The sequence below is a fragment of the Rhinatrema bivittatum genome, chromosome 19 (assembly GCF_901001135.1).
Source record: "Rhinatrema bivittatum chromosome 19, aRhiBiv1.1, whole genome shotgun sequence".
Taxonomy (NCBI): Eukaryota; Metazoa; Chordata; class Amphibia; order Gymnophiona; family Rhinatrematidae; genus Rhinatrema; species Rhinatrema bivittatum.
Window position 1 is genome coordinate 32,686,260 of NC_042633.1, and position 25,400 is coordinate 32,711,659.

At 52.6% G+C, this 25,400-nt stretch overlaps 1 protein-coding gene across 2 annotated transcripts in view; it reads left to right on the plus strand.

Moving 5' to 3' along the window:
- DHX16 (DEAH-box helicase 16) overlaps window positions 1-25,400 on the plus strand; it is a 49,004-nt gene that overhangs the window by 19,716 nt on the left and 3,888 nt on the right. For both annotated transcript variants that reach the window (XM_029585599.1, XM_029585600.1), the window contains exons 15-18: window positions 937-1,055; window positions 1,342-1,409; window positions 2,333-2,495; window positions 12,768-12,929. In XM_029585599.1, the coding sequence (XP_029441459.1) occupies window positions 937-1,055; window positions 1,342-1,409; window positions 2,333-2,495; window positions 12,768-12,929 (512 nt within the window). The remainder of the gene's footprint in view (window positions 1-936; window positions 1,056-1,341; window positions 1,410-2,332; window positions 2,496-12,767; window positions 12,930-25,400) is intronic.

Consider the following 25,400-nt stretch of genomic DNA (forward strand, 5'->3'; position numbering starts at 1 on the left):
ACCGGGTGGAATCCTGACCAGCCTGGTAAACGATTGCAAGAATGACCGAGCTGCTGCCTTGCATAGCTCCTCTGGTGGAACCCATAGTATGATCTGCCCAAGAAACTCGCCTGGGCCCTTCAGAGAGAGAGAGCTCAGTCCAGTGGCCTCTTTGATCCACCTAAGCCAGAGGAGCCTTAGACGCAGCTTCACCTTTCTTTTTACCATGAAAAAGGAAAAACCGGATAATATCACCTTCTAAAAAACATTTTGGTCCTTATCTGCTAACTTTCTTTCCTTGTCTTACCAGACTAGCCCAGGCACCTGGCCCGATTATCCTTCTGCAGAAAATGTGTGCTTGGCTCTCCAGCTGTCATTGGTAGTTAGTGTTCATTTATTTATACATCTTATATTTGCAGCTTCTCAATAGAGATATTAGACCCGGTGCGGATCTGGACCTTGCGCACCTTGGTTGGTGGGAATTAATGTTAATGATGTCCCTGCTTGGCGAGGGGACTAGAAAGATTTTCATTGCTTTGTTACAGAAATACTCAATTGTTACTGGCTCCACGAGCTCCTGTACAGCAGGGGTAGCCGACTCCAGTCCTCAAGAGTCACAAATAGGCCGGATTTTCAGGATATCCCTATTGAATATGCATGAGAGAAATTTGAATGCACGAGATTTGCATGCATTGCCTCTGATACGCCAAATCTCTCTCATGTATATTCATTATGGATGTCTTGAAATCCCAGCCTGTTTGTGGCTCTTGAGGACTGGAGTTGGCCACCCCCGCGCTGCACAGGGAAGTTCATCAAACTAGTTGTTCATTGTCTCCATCTGCTGGCAGGTGAGCAAATCCATTGCAGCTTGACTGGTCTAGGAGGAGCCAAGGAAAGAAAATTAACAGCACCTTATTTTTCCTTCTTTTGTCTGTTGGCCTTTTCCACTGTTTGCAGGAATCAATGACCTAATTCGCTTTGATTTCATGGACCCTCCTCCCCATGAGACTTTGGTGCTGGCGCTGGAGCAGCTGTACGCGTTGGGGGCCCTCAACCATCTGGGAGAGCTCACAAAGGTACCCGGGCCCTTGTGTCCTCTTCCTCTGGGCAGCCTCCTTTCCTGGGACAGGAATCGGTAAATCAGTGTTAGCATTAAAGGAGACCCGCCTCGTGTGCAGCAGCCTTTCATTGTGCGTGTTGTTAAAGGGGGGGGGGGGACGGGACCTGGCCTTCCCTTGGCGCCTGTGTGTGTAATAGTTTTAGAGGGGACACCCGGGTGCACGATTGGTCACTCTGTATGTTTGCTGCGTTGGGTGAGAGTCTCGGGCGCCCGCTGATGACGGCTCCCGCTTCTGTTCCCAGCTCGGCAGGAGGATGGCAGAACTCCCTGTGGATCCCATGCTGTCCAAAATGATCCTGGCTTCTGAGCAGTAAGTGCGGGACTGGGGTTAAGTGTCCTTTGGGGGGTGGCTGTGCAACCTAGGTTACAGGTTGGTTTATTTAATGTGCCGCCTATGCACAGGTCCTAGCTGGCTGACAAAAGAACGTACATCAGGATGTCCGAGACGAACAAAGTAAACAGGCAGTGATAAAAACCAAAAATCCCCATAATTTAAAAACATGGCAATTAAAAATGTAAAATGGTCTCAGTACAACTAACTTCAAACTACCTTTAAAACAGTTCAATCAATAAAAAGCGTCTTAAGAATAAGCATCAATAAAACGAAGTCCTAAAACGTTTAAAACATGGTAACATAGGCGATGATAGCAGATAGGGACCCATCCTTCACTCTGGTTTGCTCCCACTTTGGGTAAATGAGGATATAAATCTCCCTGTGGACGCTTCTCGCTCTCACTGAAAGAAAAGTCCAGCTAGTAAAACTTGCTGCAGGGAAGAACAGATCCCTTTCGGTTTTGGAAGGGTGCCCAGAATCTCAGCCTGGAAATGGTCTGTGTGCGTCTGATTGTGGAATCCCCCACCTGGAGCTCTGTGGGACGGTGGGATCGCAGTCCGGACTTGTACTCTGAGCCGGGGGACAGGAGTGCGCAAGCTTTGCTCCTTTATCCACTCTGCGCTGAGATCAGACTGGCAGAGCTTGCACTGAGGAGCCTGTGTGTGTGTGTGCATGTGTCTGCGTCTGTCTGTGTGTGTGTATGTGTGTGTGAGTGTGTGCATGTGTCTGCGTGTGTGTGTGCATGTGTCTGCGTCTGTGTGTGTGCATGTGTCTGCGTGTGTGTGTGCATGTGTCTGCGTCTGTGCATGTGTCTGCGTCTGTGTGTGTGTATGTGTCTGCGTCTGTGTGTGTGTGTGTTGCGTGCTGGGAATCCCAGTTCCGCATCTCGTTTCTCTCAGGTACAAGTGTTCAGAACAAATCCTCACCATCGCAGCCATGCTCTCTGTGAACAACGCCATCTTCTACCGACCCAAAGACAAGGTGGTGCATGCCGACAACGCCAGGATGAATTTCTTTGTGCCTGGCGGAGACCACCTGGTGCTGCTCAATGTTTACACGCAGGTGAGAAAAGGGTAAAATGAGGGCCCCTGTGTGTGTCCTGGAGGTGAGAGGCTCTGTATCCCTGTGCCCATCCCCTGAGCCCTCCCGTCCCCAGTGCCCTAGAGGTGACAGGCTCTGTATCCCTGTGCCCATCCCCTGAGCCCTCCCGTCCCCAGTGCCCTAGAGGTGACAGGCTCTGTATCCCTGTGCCCATCCCCTGAGCCCTCCCATCCACAGTGCCCTAGAGGTGACAGGCTCTGTATCCCTGTGCCCATCCCCTGAGCCCTCCCGTCCCCAGTGCCCCAGAGGTGACAGACTCTGTATCCCTGTGCCCATCCCCTGAGCCCTCCCGTCCCCAGTGCCATAGAGGTGACAGGCTCTGTATCCCTGTGCCCATCCCCTGAGCCCTCCCGTCCCCAGTGCCCTAGAGGTGACAGGCTCTGTGTCCCTGTGCCCATCCCCTGAGCCCTCCCGTCCCCAGTGCCCTAGAGGTGACAGGCTCTGTATCCCTGTGCCCATCCCCTGAGCCCTCCCGTCTCCAGTGCCCTAGAGCTGACAGGCTCTGTATCCCTGTGCCCATCCCCTGAGCCCTCCCGTCCCCAGTGCCCTAGAGGTGAGAGGCTCTGTATCCCTGTGCCCATCCCCTCAGCCCTCCCGTCCCCAGTGCCCCAGAGGTGACAGACTCTGTATCCCTGTGCCCATCCCCTGAGCCCTCCCGTCCCCAGTGCCCTAGAGGTGACAGGCTCTGTGTCCCTGTGCCCATCCCCTGAGCCCTCCCGTCCCCAGTGCCCTAGAGGTGACAGGCTCTGTATCCCTGTGCCCATCCCCTGAGCCCTCCCGTCCCCAGTGCCCTAGAGGTGACAGGCTCTGTATCCCTGTGCCCATCCCCTGAGCCCTCCCGTCCCCAGTGCCCCAGAGGTGAGAGGCTCTGTATCCCTGTGCCCATCCCCTGAGCCCTCCCGTCCCCAGTGCCCTAGAGGTGAGAGGCTCTGTATCCCTGTGCCCATCCCCTGAGCCCTCTCGTCCCCAATGCCCCAGAGGTGACAGGCTCTGTATCTCTGTGCCCATCCCCTGAGCCCTCCCGTCCCCAGTGCCCTAGAGGTGACAGGCTCTGTGTCCCTGTGCCCATCCCCTGAGCCCTCCCATCCCCAGTGCCCTAGAGGTGACAGGCTCTGTGTCCCTGTGCCCATCCCCTGAGCCCTCCCGTCCCCAGTGCCCTAGAGGTGACAGGCTCTGTATCCCTGTGCCCATCCCCTGAGCCCTCCCGTCCCCAGTGCCCCAGAGGTGAGAGGCTCTGTATCCCTGTGCCCATCCCCTGAGCCCTCCCGTCCCCAGTGCCCTAGAGGTGACAGGCTCTGTATCCCTGTGCCCATCCCCTGAGCCCTCCCGTCCCCAGTGCCCCAGAGGTGAGAGGCTCTGTATCCCTGTGCCCATCTCCTGAGCCCTCCCATCCCCAGTGCCCTAGAGGTGACAGGCTCTGTATCCCTGTGCCCATCCCCTGAGCCCTCTCGTCCCCAATGCCCCAGAGGTGACAGGCTCTGTATCTCTGTGCCCATCCCCTGAGCCCTCCCGTCCCCAGTGCCCTAGAGGTGACAGGCTCTGTGTCTCTGTGCCCATCCCCTGAGCCCTCCCATCCCCAGTGCCCTAGAGGTGACAGGCTCTGTGTCCCTGTGCCCATCCCCTGAGCCCTCCCATCCCCAGTGCCCTAGAGGTGACAGGCTCTGTATCCCTGTGCCCATCCCCTGAGCCCTCCCGTCTCCAGTGCCCTAGAGGTGACAGGCTCTGTGTCCCTGTGCCCATCCCCTGAGCCCTCCCATCCCCAGTGCCCTAGAGGTGACAGGCTCTGTGTCCCTGTGCCCATCCCCTGAGCCCTCCCATCCCCAGTGCCCTAGAGGTGACAGGCTCTGTATCCCTGTGCCCATCCCCTGAGCCCTCCCGTCCCCAGTGCCCCAGAGGTGACAGGCTCTGTGTCCCTGTGCCCATCCCCTGAGCCCTCCCGTCCCCAGTGCCCTAGAGGTGACAGGCTCTGTATCCCTGTGCCCATCCCCTGAGCCCTCCCATCCACAGTGCCCTAGAGGTGACAGGCTCTGTATCCCTGTGCCCATCCCCTGAGCCCTCCCATCCACAGTGCCCTAGAGGTGACAGGCTCTGTATCCCTGTGCCCATCCCCTGAGCCCTCCCGTCCCCAGTGCCCTAGAGGTGACAGGCTCTGTATCCCTGCGCCCATCCCCTGAGCCCTCCCGTCCCCAGTGCCCTAGAGGTGACAGGCTCTGTGTCCCTGCGCCCATCCCCTGAGCCCTCCTGTCCCCAGTGCCCTAGAGGTGACAGGCTCTGTATCCCTGCGCCCATCCCCTGAGCCCTCCCGTCCCCAGTGCCCTAGAGGTGACAGGCTCTGTATCCCTGTGCCCATCCCCTGAGCCCTCCCGTCCCCAGTGCCCTAGAGGTGACAGGCTCTGTATCCCTGTGCCCATCCCCTGAGCCCTCCCGTCCACAGTGCCCTAGAGGTGACAGGCTCTGTATCCCTGTGCCCATCCCCTGAGCCCTCCCATCCACAGTGCCCTAGAGGTGACAGGCTCTGTATCCCTGTGCCCATCCCCTGAGCCCTCCCATCCACAGTGCCCTAGAGGTGACAGGCTCTGTATCCCTGCGCCCATCCCCTGAGCCCTCCCATCCCCAGTGCCCTAGAGGTGACAGGCTCTGTATCCCTGCGCCCATCCCCTGAGCCCTCCCGTCCCCAGTGCCCTAGAGGTGACAGGCTCTGTGTCCCTGTGCCCATCCCCTGAGCCCTCCTGTCCCCAGTGCCCTAGAGGTGACAGGCTCTGTATCCCTGCGCCCATCCCCTGAGCCCTCCCGTCCCCAGTGCCCTAGAGGTGACAGGCTCTGTATCCCTGTGCCCATCCCCTGAGCCCTCCCATCCCCAGTGCCCTAGAGGTGAGAGGCTCTGTGTCCCTGTGCCCATCCCCTGAGCCCTCCCGTCCCCAGTGCCCTAGAGGTGACAGGCTCTGTATCCCTGTGCCCATCCCCTGAGCCCTCCCATCCCCAGTGCCCTAGAGGTGACAGGCTCTGTATCCCTGTGCCCATCCCCTGAGCCCTCCCATCCACAGTGCCCTAGAGGTGACAGGCTCTGTATCCCTGTGCCCATCCCCTGAGCCCTCCCGTCCCCAGTGCCCTAGAGGTGAGAGGCTCTGTATCCCTGTGCCCATCCCCTGAGCCCTCCCGTCCCCAGTGCCCTAGAGGTGACAGGCTCTGTATCCCTGTGCCCATCCCCTGAGCCCTCCCGTCCCCAGTGCCCTAGAGGTGAGAGGCTCTGTATCCCTGTGCCCATCCCCTGAGCCCTCCCGTCCCCAGTGCCCTAGAGGTGACAGGCTCTGTATCCCTGTGCCCATCCCCTGAGCCCTCCCGTCCCCAGTGCCCTAGAGGTGACAGGCTCTATATCCCTGTGCCCATCTCCTGAGCCCTCCCGTCCCCAGTGCCCCAGAGGTGACAGGCTCTGTATCCCTGTGCCCATCCCCTGAGCCCTCCCGTCCCCAGTGCCCTAGAGGTGACAGGCTCTGTATCCCTGTGCCCATCCCCTGAGCCCTCCCGTCCCCAGTGCCCTAGAGGTGACAGGCTCTGTATCCCTGTGCCCATCTCCTGAGCCCTCCCGTCCCCAGTGCCCCAGAGGTGACAGGCTCTGTATCCCTGTGTCCATCCCCTGAGCCCTCCCGTCCCCAGTGCCCTAGAGGTGACAGGCTCTGTATCCCTGTGCCCATCCCCTGAGCCCTCCCTTCCCCAGTGCCCCAGAGGTGACAGGCTCTGTATCCCTGTGCCCATCCCCTGAGCCCTCCCTTCCCCAGTGCCCTAGAGGTGACAGGCTCTGTATCCCTGTGCCCATCCCCTGAGCACTCCCTTCCCCAGTGCCCTAGAGGTGACAGGCTCTGTATCCCTGTGCCCATCCCCTGAGCCCTCCCTTCCCCAGTGCCCTAGAGGTGACAGGCTCTGTATCCCTGTGCCCATCCCCTGAGCCCTCCCGTCCCCAGTGCCCTAGAGGTGACAGGCTCTGTATCCCTGTGCCCATCCCCTGAGCCCTCCCTTCCCCAGTGCCCTAGAGGTGACAGGCTCTGTATCCCTGTGCCCCTCCCCTGAGCCCTCCCTTCCCCAGTGCCCTAGAGGTGACAGGCTCTGTATCCCTGTGCCCATCCCCTGAGCCCTCCCTTCCCCAGTGCCCTAGAGGTGACAGGCTCTGTATCCCTGTGCCCATCCCCTGAGCCCTCCCGTCCCCAGTGCCCTAGAGGTGACAGGCTCTGTATCCCTGTGCCCATCCCCTGAGCACTCCCTTCCCCAGTGCCCTAGAGGTGACAGGCTCTGTATCCCTGTGCCCATCCCCTGAGTCCTCCCTTCCCCAGTGCCCTAGAGGTGACAGGCTCTGTATCCCTGTGCCCATCCCCTGAGCCCTCCCTTCCCCAGTGCCCTAGAGGTGACAGGCTCTGTATCCCTGTGCCCATCCCCTGAGCCCTCCCTTCCCCAGTGCCCTAGAGGTGACAGGCTCTGTATCCCTGTGCCCATCCCCTGAGCCCTCCCGTCCCCAGTGCCCTAGAGGTGAGAGGCTCTGTATCCCTGTGCCCATCCCCTGAGCCCTCCCGTCCCCAGTGCCCTAGAGGTGACAGGCTCTGTATCCCTGTGCCCATCCCCTGAGCCCTCCCCATCCCCAGTGCCCCAGAGGTGACAGGCTCTGTGTCCCTGTGCCCATCCCCTGAGCCCTCCCCATCCCCAGTGCCCCAGAGGTGACAGGCTCTGTGTCCCTGTGCCCATCCCCTGAGCCCTCCCGTCCCCAGTGCCCCAGAGGTGACAGGCTCTGTATCCCTGCGCCCATCCCCTGAGCCCTCCCGTCCCCAGTGCCCTAGAGGTGACAGGCTCTGTATCCCTGTGCCCATCCCCTGAGCCCTCCCGTTCCCACTGCCCCAGAGGTGACAGGCTCTGTATCCCTGTGCCCATCCCCTGAGCCCTCCTGTTCCCAGTGCCCTAGAGGTGACAGGCTCTGTATCCCTGTGCCCATCCCCTGAGCCCTCCTGTCCCCAGTGCCCTAGAGGTGAGAGGCTCTGTATCCCTGTTCCCATCCCCTGAGCCCTCCTGTCCCCAGTGCCCTAGAGGTGAGAGGCTCTGTATCCCTGTGCCCATCTCCTGAGCCCTCCCGTCCCCAGTGCCCTAGAGGTGAGAGGCTCTGTGTCCCTGTGCCCATCCCCTGAGCCCTCCCGTTCCCAGTGCCCCAGAGGTGACAGGCTCTGTATCCCTGCGCCCATCCCCTGAGCCCTCCCTTCCCCAGTGCCCTAGAGGTGACAGGCTCTGTATCCCTGTGCCCATCCCCTGAGCCCTCCCATCCCCAGTGCCCTAGAGGTGACAGGCTCTGTATCCCTGTGCCCATCCCCTGAGCCCTCCTGTTCCCAGTGCCCTAGAGGTGACAGGCTCTGTATCCCTGTGCCCATCCCCTGAGCCCTCCTGTCCCCAGTGCCCTAGAGGTGAGAGGCTCTGTATCCCTGTGCCCATCTCCTGAGCCCTCCCGTCCCCAGTGCCCTAGAGGTGACAGGCTCTGTATCCCTGTGCCCATCCCCTGAGCCCTCCCGTCCCCAGTGCCCTAGAGGTGACAGGCTCTGTATCCCTGTGCCCATCCCCTGAGCCCTCCCATCCACAGTGCCCTAGAGGTGACAGGCTCTGTATCCCTGTGCCCATCCCCTGAGCCCTCCTGTTCCCAGTGCCCTAGAGGTGACAGGCTCTGTATCCCTGTGCCCATCCCCTGAGCCCTCCCGTCCCCAGTGCCCTAGAGGTGACAGGCTCTGTATCCCTGTGCCCATCCCCTGAGCCCTCCCGTCCCCAGTGCCCTAGAGGTGACAGGCTCTGTATCCCTGTGCCCATCCCCTGAGCCCTCCCGTTCCCAGTGCCCCAGAGGTGACAGGCTCTGTATCCCTGTGCCCATCCCCTGAGCCCTCCCGTTCCCAGTGCCCTAGAGGTGACAGGCTCTGTATCCCTGTGCCCATCCCCTGAGCCCTCCCGTCCCCAGTGCCCTAGAGGTGACAGGCTCTGTATCCCTGTGCCCATCCCCTGAGCCCTCCCGTTCCCAGTGCCCCAGAGGTGACAGGCTCTGTATCCCTGTGCCCATCCCCTGAGCCCTCCCGTCCCCAGTGCCCTAGAGGTGACAGGCTCTGTATCCCTGTGCCCATCTCCTGAGCCCTCCCGTCCCTAGTGCCCTAGAGGTGACAGGCTCTGTATCCCTGTGCCCATCTCCTGAGCCCTCCCGTTCCCAGTGCCCTAGAGGTGACAGGCTCTGTATCCCTGTGCCCATCCCCTGAGCCCTCCCGTCCCCAGTGCCCTAGAGGTGACAGGCTCTGTATCTCTGTGCCCATCCCCTCAGCCCTCCCGTCCCCAGTGCCCTAGAGGTGGCAGGCTCTGTATCCCTGTGCCCGTCCCCTGAGCCCTCCCGTCCCCAGTGCCCTAGAGGTGACAGGCTCTGTATCCCTGTGCCCATCCCCTGAGCCCTCCCGTCCCCAGTGCCCTAGAGGTGACAGGCTCTGTATCTCTGTGCCCATCCCCTGAGCCCTCCCGTCCACAGTGCCCTAGAGGTGACAGGCTCTGTATCCCTGTGCCCATCCCCTGAGCCCTCCCGTCCCCAGTGCCCTAGAGGTGACAGGCTCTGTATCCCTGTGCCCATCCCCTGAGCCCTCCCGTCCCCAGTGCCCTAGAGGTGACAGGCTCTGTATCCCTGTGCCCATCCCCTGAGCCCTCCCGTCCCCAGTGCCCTAGAGGTGACAGGCTCTGTATCCCTGTGCCCATCCCCTGAGCCCTCCCGTCCCCAGTGCCCTAGAGGTGAAAGGCTCTGTATCCCTGTGCCCATCCTCTGATCCCTCCCGTCCCCAGTGCCCTAGAGGTGAGAGGCTCTGTATCCCTGTGCCCATCCCCTGAGCCCTCCCGTCCCCAGTGCCCTAGAGGTGACAGGCTCTGTATCCCTGTGCCCATCCCCTGAGCCCTCCCGTCCCCAGTGCCCTAGAGGTGAGAGGCTCTGTATCCCTGTGCCCATCCCCTGAGCCCTCCTGTCCCCAGTGCCCTAGAGGTGAGAGGCTCTGTATCCCTGTGCCCATCCCCTGAGCCCTCCCGTCCCCAGTGCCCTAGAGGTGACAGGCTCTGTATCCCTGCACCCATCCCCTGAGCCCTCCCGTCCCCAGTGCCCTAGAGGTGACAGGCTCTGTATCCCTGTGCCCATCCCCTGAGCCCTCCCGTCCCCAGTGCCCTAGAGGTGACAGGCTCTGTATCCCTGTGCCCATCCCCTGAGCCCTCCCGTCCCCAGTGCCCTAGAGGTGACAGGCTCTGTATCCCTGTGCCCATCCCCTGAGCCCTCCCGTCCCCAGTGCTCTAGAGGTGACAGGCTCTGTGTCCCTGTGCCCATCCCCTGAGCCCTCCCGTCCCCAGTGCCCTAGAGGTGACAGGCTCTGTATCCCTGCGCCCATCCCCTGAGCCTTCCCGTTCTCAGTGCCCCAGAGGTGACAGGCTCTGTATCCCTGCGCCCATCCCCTGAGCCCTCCCGTCCCCAGTGCCCTAGAGGTGACAGGCTCTGTATCCCTGTGCCCATCCCCTGAGCCTTCCCGTTCCCAGTGCCCCAGAGGTGACAGGCTCTGTATCCCTGTGCCCATCCCCTGAGCCCTCCCGTCCCCAGTGCCCTAGAGGTGACAGGCTCTGTATCCCTGTGCCCATCCCCTGAGCCCTCCCGTCCCCAGTGCCCTAGAGGTGACAGGCTCTGTATCCCTGTGCCCATCCCCTGAGCCCTCCCATCCCCAGTGCCCTAGAGGTGACAGGCTCTGTATCCCTGTGCCCATCCCCTGAGCCCTCCCATCCACAGTGCCCTAGAGGTGACAGGCTCTGTATCCCTGTGCCCATCCCCTGAGCCCTCCCATCCACAGTGCCCTAGAGGTGACAGGCTCTGTATCCCTGTCCCCATCCCCTGAGCCCTCCCATCCCCAGTGCCCTAGAGGTGACAGGCTCTGTATCCCTGCGCCCATCCCCTGAGCCCTCCCATCCACAGTGCCCTAGAGGTGACAGGCTCTGTATCCCTGCGCCCATCCCCTGAGCCTTCCCGTTCCCAGTGCCCCAGAGGTGACAGGCTCTGTATCCCTGTGCCCATCCCCTGAGCCCTCCCGTCCCCAGTGCCCTAGAGGTGACAGGCCCTGTATCCCTGTGCCCATCCCCTGAGCCTTCCCGTTCCCAGTGCCCTAGAGGTGAGAGGCTCTGTATCCCTGTGCCCATCCCCTGAGCCTTCCCGTTCCCAGTGCCCTAGAGGTGACAGGCTCTGTATCCCTGTGCCCATCCCCTGAGCCCTCCCGTCCCCAGTGCCCTAGAGGTGACAGGCCCTGTATCCCTGTGCCCATCCCCTGAGCCTTCCCGTTCCCAGTGCCCTAGAGGTGAGAGGCTCTGTATCCCTGTGCCCATCCCCTGATCCTTCCCGTTCCCAGTGCCCTAGAGGTGACAGGCTCTGTATCCCTGTGCCCATCCCCTGAGCCCTCCTGTCCCCAGTGCCCTAGAGGTGACAGGTTCTGTATCCCTGTGCCCATCCCCTGAGCCCTCCTGTCCCCAGTGCCCATCCCCTGAGCCCTCCCGTCCCCAGTGCCCATCCCCTGAGCCCTCCTGTCCCCAGTGCCCTAGAGGTGACAGGCTCTGTATCCCTGTGCCCATGCCCTGAGCCCTCCCGTTCCCAGTGCCCCAGAGGTGACAGGCTCTGTATCCCTGTGCCCATCCCCTGAGCCTTCCCGTTCCCAGTGCCCTAGAGGTGAGAGGCTCTGTATCCCTGTGCCCATCCCCTGAGCCCTCCCGTTCCCAGTGCCCTAGAGGTGACAGGCTCTGTATCCCTGTGCCCATCCCCTGAGCCCTCCTGTCCCCAGTGCCCATCCCCTGAGCCCTCCCGTCCCCAGTGCCCTAGAGGTGAGAGGCTCTGTATCCCTGTGCCCATCCCCTGAGCCTTCCCGTTCCCAGTGCCCTAGAGGTGACAGGCTCTGTATCCCTGTGCCCATCCCCTGAGCCCTCCCGTCCCCAGTGCCCTAGAGGTGACAGGCTCTGTATCCCTGTGCCCATCCCCTGAGCCCTCCCGTCCCCAGTGCCCTAGAGGTGACAGGCTCTGTATCCCTGTGCCCATCCCCTGAGCCCTCCAGTTCCCAGTGCCCTAGAGGTGACAGGCTGTGTATCCCTGTGCCCATCCCCTGAGCCCTCCCGTTCCCAGTGCCCTAGAGGTGAAAGGCTCTGTATCCCTGTGCCCATCCCCTGAGCCTTCCCGTTCCCAGTGCCCTAGAGGTGACAGGCTCTGTATCCCTGTGCCCATCCCCTGAGCCCTCCCGTTCCCAGTGCCCTAGAGGTGACAGGCTCTGTATCCCTGTGCCCATCCCCTGAGCCCTCCCGTTCCCAGTGCCCTAGAGGTGACAGGCTCTGTGTCCCTGTGCCCATCCCCTGAGCCCTCCCGTCCCCAGTGCCCTAGAGGTGACAGGCTCTGTATCCCTGTGCCCATCCCCTGAGCCTTCCTGTTCCCAGTGCCCTAGAGGTGACAGGCTCTGTGTCCCTGTGCCCATCCCCTGAGCCCTCCCGTCCCCAGTGCCCTAGAGGTGACAGGCTCTGTATCCCTGTGCCCATCCCCTGAGCCCTCCCGTCCCCAGTGCCCTAGAGGTGACAGGCTCTGTATCCCTGTGCCCATCCCCTGAGCCCTCCCGTTCCCAGTGCCCTAGAGGTGACAGGCTCTGTATCCCTGTGCCCATCCCCTGAGCCCTCCCGTTCCCAGTGCCCTAGAGGTGACAGGCTCTGTGTCCCTGTGCCCATCCCCTGAGCCCTCCCGTTCCCAGTGCCCTAGAGGTGACAGGCTCTGTGTCCCTGTGCCCATCCCCTGAGCCTTCCCGTTCCCAGTGCCCTAGAGGTGACAGGCTCTGTATCCCTGTGCCCATCCCCTGAGCCCTCCCGTTCCCAGTGCCCTAGAGGTGACAGGCTCTGTATCCCTGTGCCCATCCCCTGAGCCCTCCCGTTCCCAGTGCCCTAGAGGTGACAGGCTCTGTGTCCCTGTGCCCATCCCCTGAGCCCTCCCGTCCCCAGTGCCCTAGAGGTGACAGGCTCTGTATCCCTGTGCCCATCCCCTGAGCCTTCCTGTTCCCAGTGCCCTAGAGGTGACAGGCTCTGTGTCCCTGTGCCCATCCCCTGAGCCCTCCCGTCCCCAGTGCCCTAGAGGTGACAAGCTCTGTACCCCTGTGCCCGTCTCCGCATGACTGTGACTGCGTCTCCCCCTGCTTCCTTTCTCAGTGGGTAGAAAGCAGCTTTTCCACGCAGTGGTGCTACGAGAACTTCATTCAGTTCCGCTCAATGAGACGAGCCCGGGACGTGCGGGAACAGCTGGAGGGGCTGATGGAGAGGATCGAGGTAGACCTGGCGTCCTGTGAAAGCGACAATATCCCCATCAGGAAGGTGAGTGCCAGGGAATGGAGGGGTTCCTGGGCAGCTCTGAAACCTGGTTTATGCCCTTCACCTATCTTCCCGGCAGCATTGTACGTGCGTTTGCCCAAAGGAGATCAAATTCCTGCATGGAAACCCCCCCTCCCAGTCCTGCTGTTTCCCCTTTTTTAAGGTCACAAAACCAAAATTGGTCAACTGGTCATATAACTTGCTCTTCTATAAACTCATAAACATTGGCCACTGTTATCCCTTCACAATGCCTATCAATGTAAATGATGAATACATGCCGAAGGGGCATGTCACATGTGGTTCATGAGACATGTGCCCCCAAGCTCTTACATCTGGGCTCCCATCAAAAAAAAATATATTTTTTTTTTTTAAATTGGCAGAACGAAAAGAAAGATCTGTACAAGGCTAAGAGAACACACAAGTTGTCTTAAAACAGCCAAAATGACAGCTCCCTTGGAATCACATTGAATTAAATATGCTCGTGATTTTTCTGATCTGAAATGGAGTATTTTGGAACAAATCTTCAAATCAGATAGAGGAGGAGATATACAGATCTGTTTCAATAAGCTGAGAACAATTCTGGATCTTTTGCGCTTGATTCGATTCATCCCCCTGGTTCAAATGAAATTATAAATTGGTATTCCCTGTAGGTACCAGGATCAGTCCAGACTGTGATATTTCTCTGTCTCCAGCAGATGGAGGTGGTGCAAACCCTGCAGTCTTGACCTGAATTTATGGTTGGGACTATTTCCCTTTAAAAAAAAAAAAAAAAAAAGAGGAAAATTGCAATTGACAAGGAATCAAGCTTTAAAAAAAAAAAAAAAGTCAGCAGAGAACAGCTTTAAAAAAAAAAAAAATTGCAATTGACAAGGAATCAAGCTTTAAAAAAAAAAAAGTCAGCAGAGAACAGCTTTAAAAAAAAAAAAAAGAAATTGCAATTGACAAGGAATCAAGCTTTAAATAAAAAAAAAGTCAGCAGAGAACAGCTTTAAAAAAAAAAAAAGAAATTGCAATTGACAAGGAATCAAGCTTTAAATAAAAAAAAGTCAGCAGAGAACAGCTTAAAAAAAAAAAGAGGAGAAATTGCAATTGACAAGGAATCAAGCTTTAAAAAAAAAAAGTCAGCAGAGAACAGCTTAAAAAAAAAAGAGGAGAAATTGCAATTGACAAGGAATCAAGCTTTAAAAAAAAAGTCAGCAGAGAACAGCTTAAAAAAAAAAAGAGGAGAAATTGCAATTGACAAGGAATCAAGCTTTAAAAAAAAAAAAGTCAGCAGAGAACAGCTTTAAAAAAAAAAAAGAAATTGCAATTGACAAGGAATCAAGCTTTAAATAAAAGTCAGCAGAGAACAGCTTTAAAAAAAAAAAGAAATTGCAATTGACAAGGAATCAAGCTTTAAATAAAAGTCAGCAGAGAACAGCTTTAAAAAAAAAAAAAAAAAATTGCAATTGACAAGGAATCAAGCTTTAAATAAAAAAAAAGTCAGCAGAGAACAGCTTAAAAAAAAAAAAGAAATTGCAATTGACAAGGAATCAAGCTTTAAATAAAAAAAAGTCAGCAGAGAACAGCTTAAAAAAAAAAAAAGAAATTGCAATTGACAAGGAATCAAGCTTTAAATAAAAAAAAGTCAGCAGAGAACAGCTTAAAAAAAAAAAGAGGAGAAATTGCAATTGACAAGGAATCAAGCTTTAAAAAAAAAAAAAATTGCAATTGACAAGGAATCAAGCTTTAAATAAAAAACAAGTCAGAGAACAGCTTAAAAAAAAAAAGAGGAGAAATTGCAATTGACAAGGAATCAAGCTTTAAAAAAAAAAGTCAGCAGAGAACAGCTTAAAAAAAAAGAGGAGAAATTGCAATTGACAAGGAATCAAGCTTTAAAAAAAAAAAAGTCAGCAGAGAACAGCTTTAAAAAAAAAAAGAAATTGCAATTGACAAGGAATCAAGCTTTAAATAAAAGTCAGCAGAGAACAGCTTTAAAAAAAAAAAGAAATTGCAATTGACAAGGAATCAAGCTTTAAATAAAAGTCAGCAGAGAACAGCTTTAAAAAAAAAAAAAAAGAAATTGCAATTGACAAGGAATCAAGCTTTAAATAAAAAAAAAGTCAGCAGAGAACAGCTTAAAAAAAAAAAAAGAAATTGCAATTGACAAGGAATCAAGCTTTAAATAAAAAAAAGTCAGCAGAGAACAGCTTAAAAAAAAAAAAAGAAATTGCAATTGACAAGGAATCAAGCTTTAAATAAAAAAAGTCAGCAGAGAACAGCTTAAAAAAAAAAGAGGAGAAATTGCAATTGACAAGGAATCAAGCTTTAAAAAAAAAAAAAGTCAGCAGAGAACAGGACTTTGGAAAAAAAAAAAGCCTCCTAGGGTGTTCCCAGCGAGCCCTTCCACCCCCCCGTAGGAGGCTGAGGAGCTGGGGTAGGTTCCCCCGCAGGGCTCCTGCAAGGTAAGGCTCAGGGGAAGATACCGGTGCTCCGGTCCCTCTTCTCGCTTCGCTGTCCCGAGCCGATTAAAAAAAACAAAAGAGCGGCCTGCCGTTAATTTTTGTGCGATTCAAGTCGGGGCACATTGTTTTTTTTTCGCTAACCGCGCTTCCTTCGGCTTCCTGCCGCGATTTTACAGCTCCCCCCTCGCTGCCGCGGCCATCTCGCTGTACTGCCTGCGGGGAGCCTGTCCCCAGACTCTCCTGTGCCCCTCCGCGGGGAGGGCAGCTCTTATCCTACCAATTGTCTTTTCTCTTGGTTGAGGAACTGTTTTGAGGTTTGATTGTAATGATCAGGTGGTAGTTTTGGGGTAGAGGACCTGATGGAGAACTGCCTTGTGGTTTACCTGAAATTCATGAATGGGCACTCTCAGGGAGGAGGACCTGATGGAGAACTGCTTTGCGGTTTACATGAAATTCATGAATGCGCACTCTCAGGGCTGAGGACCTGATGGAGAACTGCTTTGTGGTTTACCTGAAATTCATGAATGGGCAGCCTCAGGGTGGAGGACCTGATGGAGAACTGCCTTGTGGTTTACATGAAGTTCATGAATGGGCAGCCTCAGGGTGGAGGACCTGATGGAGAACTGCTTTGTGGTTTACCTGAAATTCATGAATGGGCAGCCTCAGGGTGGAGGACCTGATGGAGAACTGCCTTGTGGTTTACATGAAGTTCATGAATGGGCAGCCTCAGGGTGGAGGACTGATGGAGAACTGCTTTGTGGTTTACATGAAGTTCATGAATGGGCACTCTCAGGGTGGAGGAGCTGATGGAGAACTGCTTTGTGGTTTACATGAAGTTCATGAATGGGCACTCTCAGGGCAGAGGACCTGATGGAGAACTGCCTTGTGGTTTACATGAAGTTCATGAATGGGCAGCCTCAGGGTGGAGGACCTGATGGAGAACTGCTTTGTGGTTTACATGAAGTTCATGAATGGGCACTCTCAGGGCAGAGGACCTGATGGAGAACTGCTTTGTGGTTTACATGAAGTTCATGAATGGGCACTCTCAGGCTGGAGGACCTGATGGAGAACTGCTTTGTGGTTTACATGAAGTTCATGAATGGGCACTCTCAGGGCGGAGGACCTGATGGAGAACTGCCTTGTGGTTTACATGAAGTTCCAGGATCTTTAAATTTACTAGCTAGAGGACCAGATCCAGAAGAGTCCAGGTATAGCCAGATTGGGTGTGGCTCACTCAGTGGCTAGAGGTAGCTAACTTGTGAGCCAGCAGAAACAATACAGCCTGTGCACAGCCCAGGAGAGGAGCCAACTGTTCCAGTGCAGATAAGATACTAGTTTTTGGAAATACTGCTCTGTGTTTCATAATCCCTTTTTATTCTAGTATTATAATCTGTGGTTCCTTGATATTGGTTTGATTCTGTGTAGAAAACTGCTCTGTGATTTCAAATCCCTTTCTATTCCAGTGTTGTATACTAATCAGTTTGGTTTCTTGATTATATTGTATACTAATCTGTTTGGTTTCTTGATATTAGATTGTTGTAAGATTCAAAAAAGCCACAAAAAAAAAAAGAAAAAAATTCCCAGTATCCCTCTAATTGTATAACTGTTATATAATCTGTTCCAAATTGGGATATACGTGCTGTGGGATCCTTTTACTAGCTAAAGGACAAGTAAACTTTCAGAAAGTGTCTTGCCCTACCCACCTTGACCTAGGTATAAACTGTTTCATTTTGGGATTATAAGTGCTGTGGGATCCTTTACATTTACTAGCTAGAGGACCAGTTCCAGGATCTTTAAATTTACTAGCTAGAGGACCAGATCCAGAAGAGTCCAGGTATAGCCAGATTGGGTGTGGCTCACTCAGTGGCTAGAGGTAGCTAACTTGTGAGCCAGCAGAAACAATACAGCCTGTGCACAGCCCAGGAGAGGAGCCAACTGTTCCAGTGCAGATAAGATACTAGTTTTTGGAAATACTGCTCTGTGTTTCATAATCCCTTTTTATTCTAGTATTATAATCTGTGGTTCCTTGATATTGGTTTGATTCTGTGTAGAAAACTGCTCTGTGATTTCAAATCCCTTTCTATTCCAGTGTTGTATACTAATCAGTTTGGTTTCTTGATTATATTGTATACTAATCTGTTTGGTTTCTTGATATTAGATTGTTGTAAGATTCAAAAAAGCCACAAAAAAAAAAGAAAAAAATTCCCAGTATCCCTCTAATTGTATAACTGTTATATAATCTGTTCCAAATTGGGATATACGTGCTGTGGGATCCTTTTACTAGCTAAAGGACAAGTAAACTTTCAGAAAGTGTCTTGCCCTACCCACCTTGACCTAGGTATAAACTGTTTAACTCCCTCCCATCCTACCCCTCTGCCCACCCACCCCTAGGTTTGTATTTCTAATGTAGTCATCCTAACTTCATAATAGGCAACCAGATAAATTAGTAAATTGATTATTCCTTAGGTGCACCAATCAAATAACTTACCTAAATGAGTACTATTCAATGCAACTGCTGTGGAGCCTTTATATTGAGGGTAATCATATGGAAACTTAAGGCTTGCCCCTTTTGTTCAAAACTCTCTACCTTGGAAAAGGAGCTGGATGACTTTAAAGCTGAATTAGCTTCAATAAAGAGAGTCTCAGCCACGGTACATTATTCAGGAAATAATTTCCACTTACCACTGAATAACCAAAACTCAAGAAAAAAGAGATTTACCGTGGGCTCAGGTAGGATAAGACATGTAACCCACAGACACCCATTATTAAAAGCTGTGCAACCCACAACTCTATCCCACCACTCACACAGGCCATTAAGGAACTTTAAAAGTATTTCAGTGGGCTCTGGTAGAATAAGACCTGTGTTCCGTAGACACACACTGTATCAAGTGCAACAAGTACAAAATGCCTTCTCTGTATTAAATTCTGAAGAAGTCCTTGAGAAAAAGTTTGAAATGTTATCGGAAAAGAGAGAAAAAACCCAATGCATACAGAAATTCCAAATCAGAAACCAAACAAAAAAGCTCACAGTGATGGATGATTCTGTCATCAGAGGCATTAATATCTTCCCTTGCACAAATGCAAAGAGAAAAGTGGATAACAAACCTCAACTAAATAGGTCACAAAAGGAGTCCAGGAACAGCAGTAACCTGAGCAAAGAAAGCTGGAAAGCTATGAGCACAAATGCTCGTAGTTTGGGTAATAAAATCCCAGAGCTGCAAGCCCTAATGGTGGAGGCGGACTTGGACATTGTTGCTGTCACGGAAACATGGTTTACGGAATATCATGACTGGGATACGGCAATACCAGGCTATAACTTGTTAAGGAAGGACAGAGAGGATAGGAAAGGGGGAGGAGTGGCTCTATATGTCAGAAACAATATCCAAGCATCTGAGCTGCAAGGAAGATGGGGCAAAGAAGAAGCACTATGGGCAGACTTAAAAAAAGATGGGGCATCCATTTTTATTGGAGTGGTTTACAGGCCTCCAAACCAAAAGGTCGACAGAGATCTGATTGAAGACATCCACAGGATAGCAAAGAAAGGAGAAGTGGTGATCGTTGGAGACTTTAATATGCCAGATGTAGACTGGAGAATCCCATCTGCAGAATCTAAAAATAGTAGAGAAATAGTAGATGCCCTGCAAGTAGCTTTATTCAAACAAATGGTAATGGAACCCACGAGAGAAGGAGCTATACTCGACTTAGTGCTCACTAATGGAGATAATGTCTCAGACGTCCAGGTGGGTGCCCACCTCAGCACCAGTGATCATCAAACGGTATGGTTTAATATCACAAAAGGACACGAAAAAGAAGCACAAAAACCCAAGTTTTGATGTTCAAAACACAGACTTTGATGAAATGGGGGAAGTACCTGGAGGAAGAACTAAAAGGCTGGGAAAACGAGAGAGATGTGGATCAACAGTGGACCAATCTAAAAGGAGCAATCACCAAGGCAACTAATCTATATGTTAGAAAAGTAAAGAAAAGCAAAAGAAAAATGAAACCTATCTGGTTCTCAAAGGAGGTGGCTGACAAAATAAAGGCTAAAAGAACAGCATTCAAGAAATATAAAAGATCCCAAAAGGAGGAACACAAAGAAGAATATCTGGTAGAACTGAGGGAGACGAAGAAATTAATCAAGATGGCAAAAAGTCAAGCGGAAGAGAGGATTGCCAAAGAGGTAAAGAGTGGTAACAAAACATTTTTCAGATATATCAGTGAAAAGAGGAAAGTTCAAAATGGTATAGTGAAATTGAAAGGTGGAAAGGATCAATGCGTGGAGAGAGACGAAGAAATGGCAGAAATATTAAATGAATACTTCAGTTCTGTGTTCACTAAAGAGGACCCTGGAGAAGGACCGACACTAGTTAACAAGAAACTGGAGGGGAATGGAGTAGATGTAACTCCATTTACAGTAGAAAATGTATGGGAAGAGCTGGTGAAACTGAAAGTGGACAAAGCCATGGGGCCTGATGAAGTTCATCCCAGAATACTGAGGGAGCTCAGAGATGTGCTGGCAGGTCCGCTGTGTGACCTATTCAATAGATCCCTAGAAACGGGAGTGGTGCCGAATGATTGGAGGAGAGCGGTGGTGGTCCCGCTTCACAAGAGTGGGAACAGAGAAGAGGCTGGTAACTACAGACCGGTTAGCCTCACTTCGGTGGTGGGAAAAGTAATGGAGTCACTGTTGAAAGAGAGAATAGTGAACTATCTACAGTCGGGAGAATTGCTGGACCAGAGGCAGCATGGATTCACCATTGGAAGATCCTGTCAGACAAATCTGATTGACTTTTTTGACTGGGTAACCAAGGAATTGGATCGAGGAAGAGCACTCGATGTCATCTACTTGGATTTCAGCAAAGCTTTTGACACTGTCCCGCACAGGAGACTGGTGAATAAAATGAGAAGCTTAGGAGTGAGTGCCGAGGTGGTGGCCTGGATTGCAAACTGGTTGACGGACAGAAGACAATGTGTGATGGTAAATGGAACTCTCTCTGAAGAGAGAGCGGTTTTAAGCGGTGTACCGCAGGGATCGGTGTTGGGACCGGTCCTTTTCAATATCTTTGTGAGCGACATTGCGGAAGGGATAGAAGGTAAGGTATGTCTTTTGCGGATGACACTAAGATCTGCAACAGAGTGGACACGCCGGAAGGAGTGGAGAGAATGAGACGGGATTTAAGGAAGATGGAAGAGTGGTCGAAGACATGGCAGCTGACATTCAATGCCAAGAAGTGCAAAGTCATGCATATGGGGAGTGGAAATCCGAATGAACTGTATTCGATGGGGGGAGAAAGGCTGATGTGCACGGAGCAGGAGAGAGACCTTGGGGTGATGGTGTCTAATGATCTGAAGTCGGCGAAACAATGTGACAAGGCGATAGCTAAAGCCAGAAGAATGCTGGGCTGCATAGAGAGAGGAATATCGAGTAAGAAAAGGGAAGTGATTATCCCCTTGTACAGGTCCTTGGTGAGACCTCACCTGGAGTATTGTGTTCAGTTCTGGAGACCGTATCTCCGAAGAGACAGAGACAAGATGGAGGCGGTCCAGAGAAGGGCGACCAAAAAGGTGGAAGGTCTTCATCAAATGACTTATGAGGAGAGATTGAAGAATCTAAATATGTACACCCTGGAGGAAAGGAGGAGCAGAGGTGATATGATACAGACTTTCAGATACTTGAAAGGTTTTAATGATCCAATGACAACGACAAACCTTTTCCATAGGAAAAAAATCAGCAGAACCAGGGGTCACGATTTGAAGCTCCAGGGAGGAAGATTCAGAACCAATGTCAGGAAGTATTTCTTCACTGAGAGGGTGGTGGATGCCTGGAATGCCCTTCCGAAGGAAGTGGTGAAGACCAGAACTGTGAAGGACTTCAAAGGGGCGTGGGATAAACACTGTGGATCCATAAAATCAAGAGGCCGTCAATAAAGAGTGGGTGGCTCGCCAGAATGACGGCTACTGCCTGGAGATAATACCCTTATTCAATAAACATACACATGGTTACTGTGACTCCAACATCACTCTAAGCTACAACAGCAAGAGGAAATGTGGAAAAAAGGATTCGCACTCACAAAGCGGGGAGTAGCTGGCTTGTTACGGCGGTTACTACCCCAAACCAAATAAGCCTGATACTTCACTTTCAATGCATATCCTGCTTCAACCGCAGGGGAGAAGAGAAACTGATACTTCACGCATATCCAGCATAGCTCTCTACTTCAACGGCAGGGGAGAAGAAAAACTGATACTACACGCATATCCAGCATAGCTCCCTGCTTCAACGGCAGGGGAGAAGAAAAACAACCAATAAGGGCTGAATAACACAGTCTGGGTAAAACAAATAAACATGGGTGTAGCTTGCTTATTGCGGCGGTTACTACCCCTACTACCCCTAACTAATCAAGCTTGATATTTCACTTGGTTGCAGCTCCATCACTGCTCTCTACAAATGTGAAGCTTGCTGGGCAGACTGGATGGGCCGTTTGGTCTTCTTCTGCCGTCATTTCTATGTTTCTATGTTTCTATGTTTCATGAATGGGCACTCTCAGGGAGGAGGACCTGATGGAGAACTGCTTTGTGGTTTACATGAAGTTCATGAATGGAACTGCTTTGTGGTTTACATGAAGTTCATGAATGGGCACTCTCAGGGCGGAGGACCTGATGGAGAACTGCTTTGTGGTTTACCTGAAGTTCATGAATGGGCACTCTCAGGGCAGAGGACCTGATGGAGAACTGCTTTGTGGTTTACATGAAGTTCATGAATGGGCACTCTCAGGGCAGAGGACCTGATGGAGAACTGCCTTGTGGTTTACATGAAGTTCATGAATGGGCACTCTCAGGGCAGAGGACCTGATGGAGAACTGCCTTGTGGTTTACATGAAATTCATGACTGGGCACTCTCAGGGCAGAGGACCTGATGGAGAACTGCTTTGTGGTTTACATGAAGTTCATGAATGGGCACTCTCAGGGCGGAGGACCTGATGGAGAACTGCTTTGTGGTTTACATGAAGTTCATGAATGGGCACTCTCAGGGCAGAGGACCTGATGGAGAACTGCCTTGTGGTTTACATGAAGTTCATGAATGGGCACTCTCAGGGCTGAGGACCTGATGGAGAACTGCTTTGTGGTTTACCTGAAGTTCATGAATGGGCGCTCTCAGGACGGAGGACCTGATGGAGAACTGCTTTGTGGTTTACATGAAATTCATGAATGGGCACTCTCAGGGAGGAGGGCAGAGGACCTGATGGAGAACTGCTTTGTGGTTTACATGAAGTTCATGAATGGGCACTCTCAGGGAGGAGGACCTGATGGAGAACTGCTTTGTGGTTTACATGAAGTTCATGAATGGGCACTCTCAGGGCAGAGGACCTGATGGAGAACTGCTTTGTGGTTTACCTGAAGTTCATGAATGGGCACTCTCAGGGCGGAGGACCTGATGGAGAACTGCCTTGTGGTTTACATGAAGTTCATGAATGGGCACTCTCAGGGCTGAGGACCTGATGGAGAACTGCTTTGTGGTTTACCTGAAGTTCATGAATGGGCGCTCTCAGGACGGAGGACCTGATGGAGAACTGCTTTGTGGTTTACATGAAATTCATGAATGGGCACTCTCAGGGAGGAGGGCAGAGGACCTGATGGAGAACTGCTTTGTGGTTTACATGAAGTTCATGAATGGGCACTCTCAGGGAGGAGGACCTGATGGAGAACTGCTTTGTGGTTTACATGAAGTTCATGAATGGGCACTCTCAGGGAGGAGGACCTGATGGAGAACTGCTTTGTGGTTTACATGAAATTCATGAATGGGCACTCTCAGGGAGGAGGACCTGATGGAGAACTGCTTTGTGGTTTACATGAAGTTCATGAATGGGCACTCTCAGGGAGGAGGACCTGATGGAGAACTGCTTTGTGGTTTACATGAAGTTCATGAATGGGCACTCTCAGGCTGGAGGACCTGATGGAGAACTGCCTTGTGGTTTACATGAAGTTCATGAATGGGCACTCTCAGGGTTGAGGACCTGATGGAGAACTGCTTTGTGGTTTACATGAAATTCATGAATGGGCAGCCTCAGGGCTGAGGACCTGATGGAGAACTGCTTTGTGGTTTACCTGAAGTTCATGAATGGGCACTCTCAGGGCGGAGGACCTGATGGAGAACTGCTTTGTGGTTTAACTGAAGTTCATGAATGGGCACTCTCAGGGCGGAGGACCTGATGGAGAACTGCTTTGTGGTTTACATGAAGTTCATGAATGCGCACTCTCAGGCTGGAGGACCTGATGGAGAACTGCTTTGTGGTTTACCTGAAGTTCATGAATGGGCACTCTCAGGGCAGAGGACCTGATGGAGAACTGCATGCTAAATTACCTTTGTTGAGTCTGTTATACTACCTGATTGTAAACTAGCAGTTATAGGAATAGCAAATAATGGAGGGGAAATAGTTCCTGGTTGAAGACTACCTAGATATGCAAGGGTTTTTCTGGTCAGGTGATTTTCTCCCGGGCCATGTTTGATTGAAGTACCTTATAAAAGGGGCAGTGTTGCAGACACCATTTTAAGACCGATCTTAGTGGCGTGAAGATATGGACCTGGTTCTGGGCAAGGTAACAATGTGTGGATTTGGTTCCCCCCCCCCCCCCCCCCCCCCCCACTTGAGGCAGACAGAAATTTGAACTATGATATTGTGTGGGGGTTCGATTGGACATTTGATGACAAAATAAGTACAGGAATACTTTGATGCTCATTTGAAAAGGAATTTATGTTCTGTGACTGTGCGGGACTGTTTTGGGTGATTTCTAAAGATTTTTGAAAAAAATACAAAATAACATTAAAAATATAGATAGGATTAGATAAGAAAAGTGGAATTTCCTCCTGAATTGGCTCTTTTATAAAATTGAAGAGCTTAGGGTTGTCGGTCCCATATCAATGTCTGCATAAAAAGTTTTTTACATAAAGTATGAGTTTATAAAAGATCAAGTTATATGACCAGATGCCCGCTTTTGTTTTTGTGAGTTTATATGACTGTGTGGGTCTCTGGAATATGTTTGTTGTTGGGACTTTCGTGAATTGATTGGACCCTTTTTAATGTCGCCATCCCCACTGGGGCGGATTTTAAAAGCCCTGCTCGCGTAAATCCGCCTGGATTTACGCGCGCAGAACCCCGGGACGCGCGTAGGTCCCTGGGTTTTTGGAAGGGGGCGTGTCGGGGCGGGGCTGATCGCTGCGTTTTGGGGGCGTGGTGAGGCGTTTCGGGGGCGGGACTGGGGGCATGGCGCCAGCCCGGGCGTTCCGGGGGCGTGGCTGCACCCTCTGGAACCGCCCCCGGGTCGGGTCTCGGCGCGCCAGCAGCCCGCTGGCATGCGTGGATTTATGTCTCCCTCCGGGAGGCGTAAATCCGTGGATAAAGGTAAGGGGGGGGTTTAGATAGGGCCGGGGGGGTGGGTTAGATAGGGGAAGGAAGGGGAAGGTGAGGGGAGGGCGAAAGAAAGTTCCCTCCGAGGCCGCTCCGAAATCGGAGCGGCCTCGGAGGGAACGGAGACAGGCTGCGCGGCTTGGCGCGCGCCGGCTGCCCAAAATCGGCAGCCTTGCGCGCGCCGATCCAGGATTTTAGAAGATACGCGCGGCTACACGCGTATCTTATAAAATCCAGTACGCGAACGCGCTTTTTTAAAAAATCTACCCCACTCTGTTCAGGTTACCCCATGCCTTCCAAGAAGCTCAGTGCTTTGTCACCATTCTCTTGCCACTAGGGATCCTCTGTGCTTATTCCATGGCTTCTGAAATCTGTCACAGGAGGGCAGACGTTGTAACATACTTGTTAAGGGGATTTACAGTTGGTATAGAAGGCTACAGTGGTTAATAACTTTATCCAAGTGAGGAACACTGTACAAATAGTGCAGTATGGTTTAGATATTTATAGTGATGTGATAGTGTGAGTATATGTATGTATATTACACAGTTTTTCATGGGGTTCATGTCAATCTATAAACAATTTAAAAAAGTCCAGGTCCACGTAGTGCAAGACAGGTTAAGGCCTGT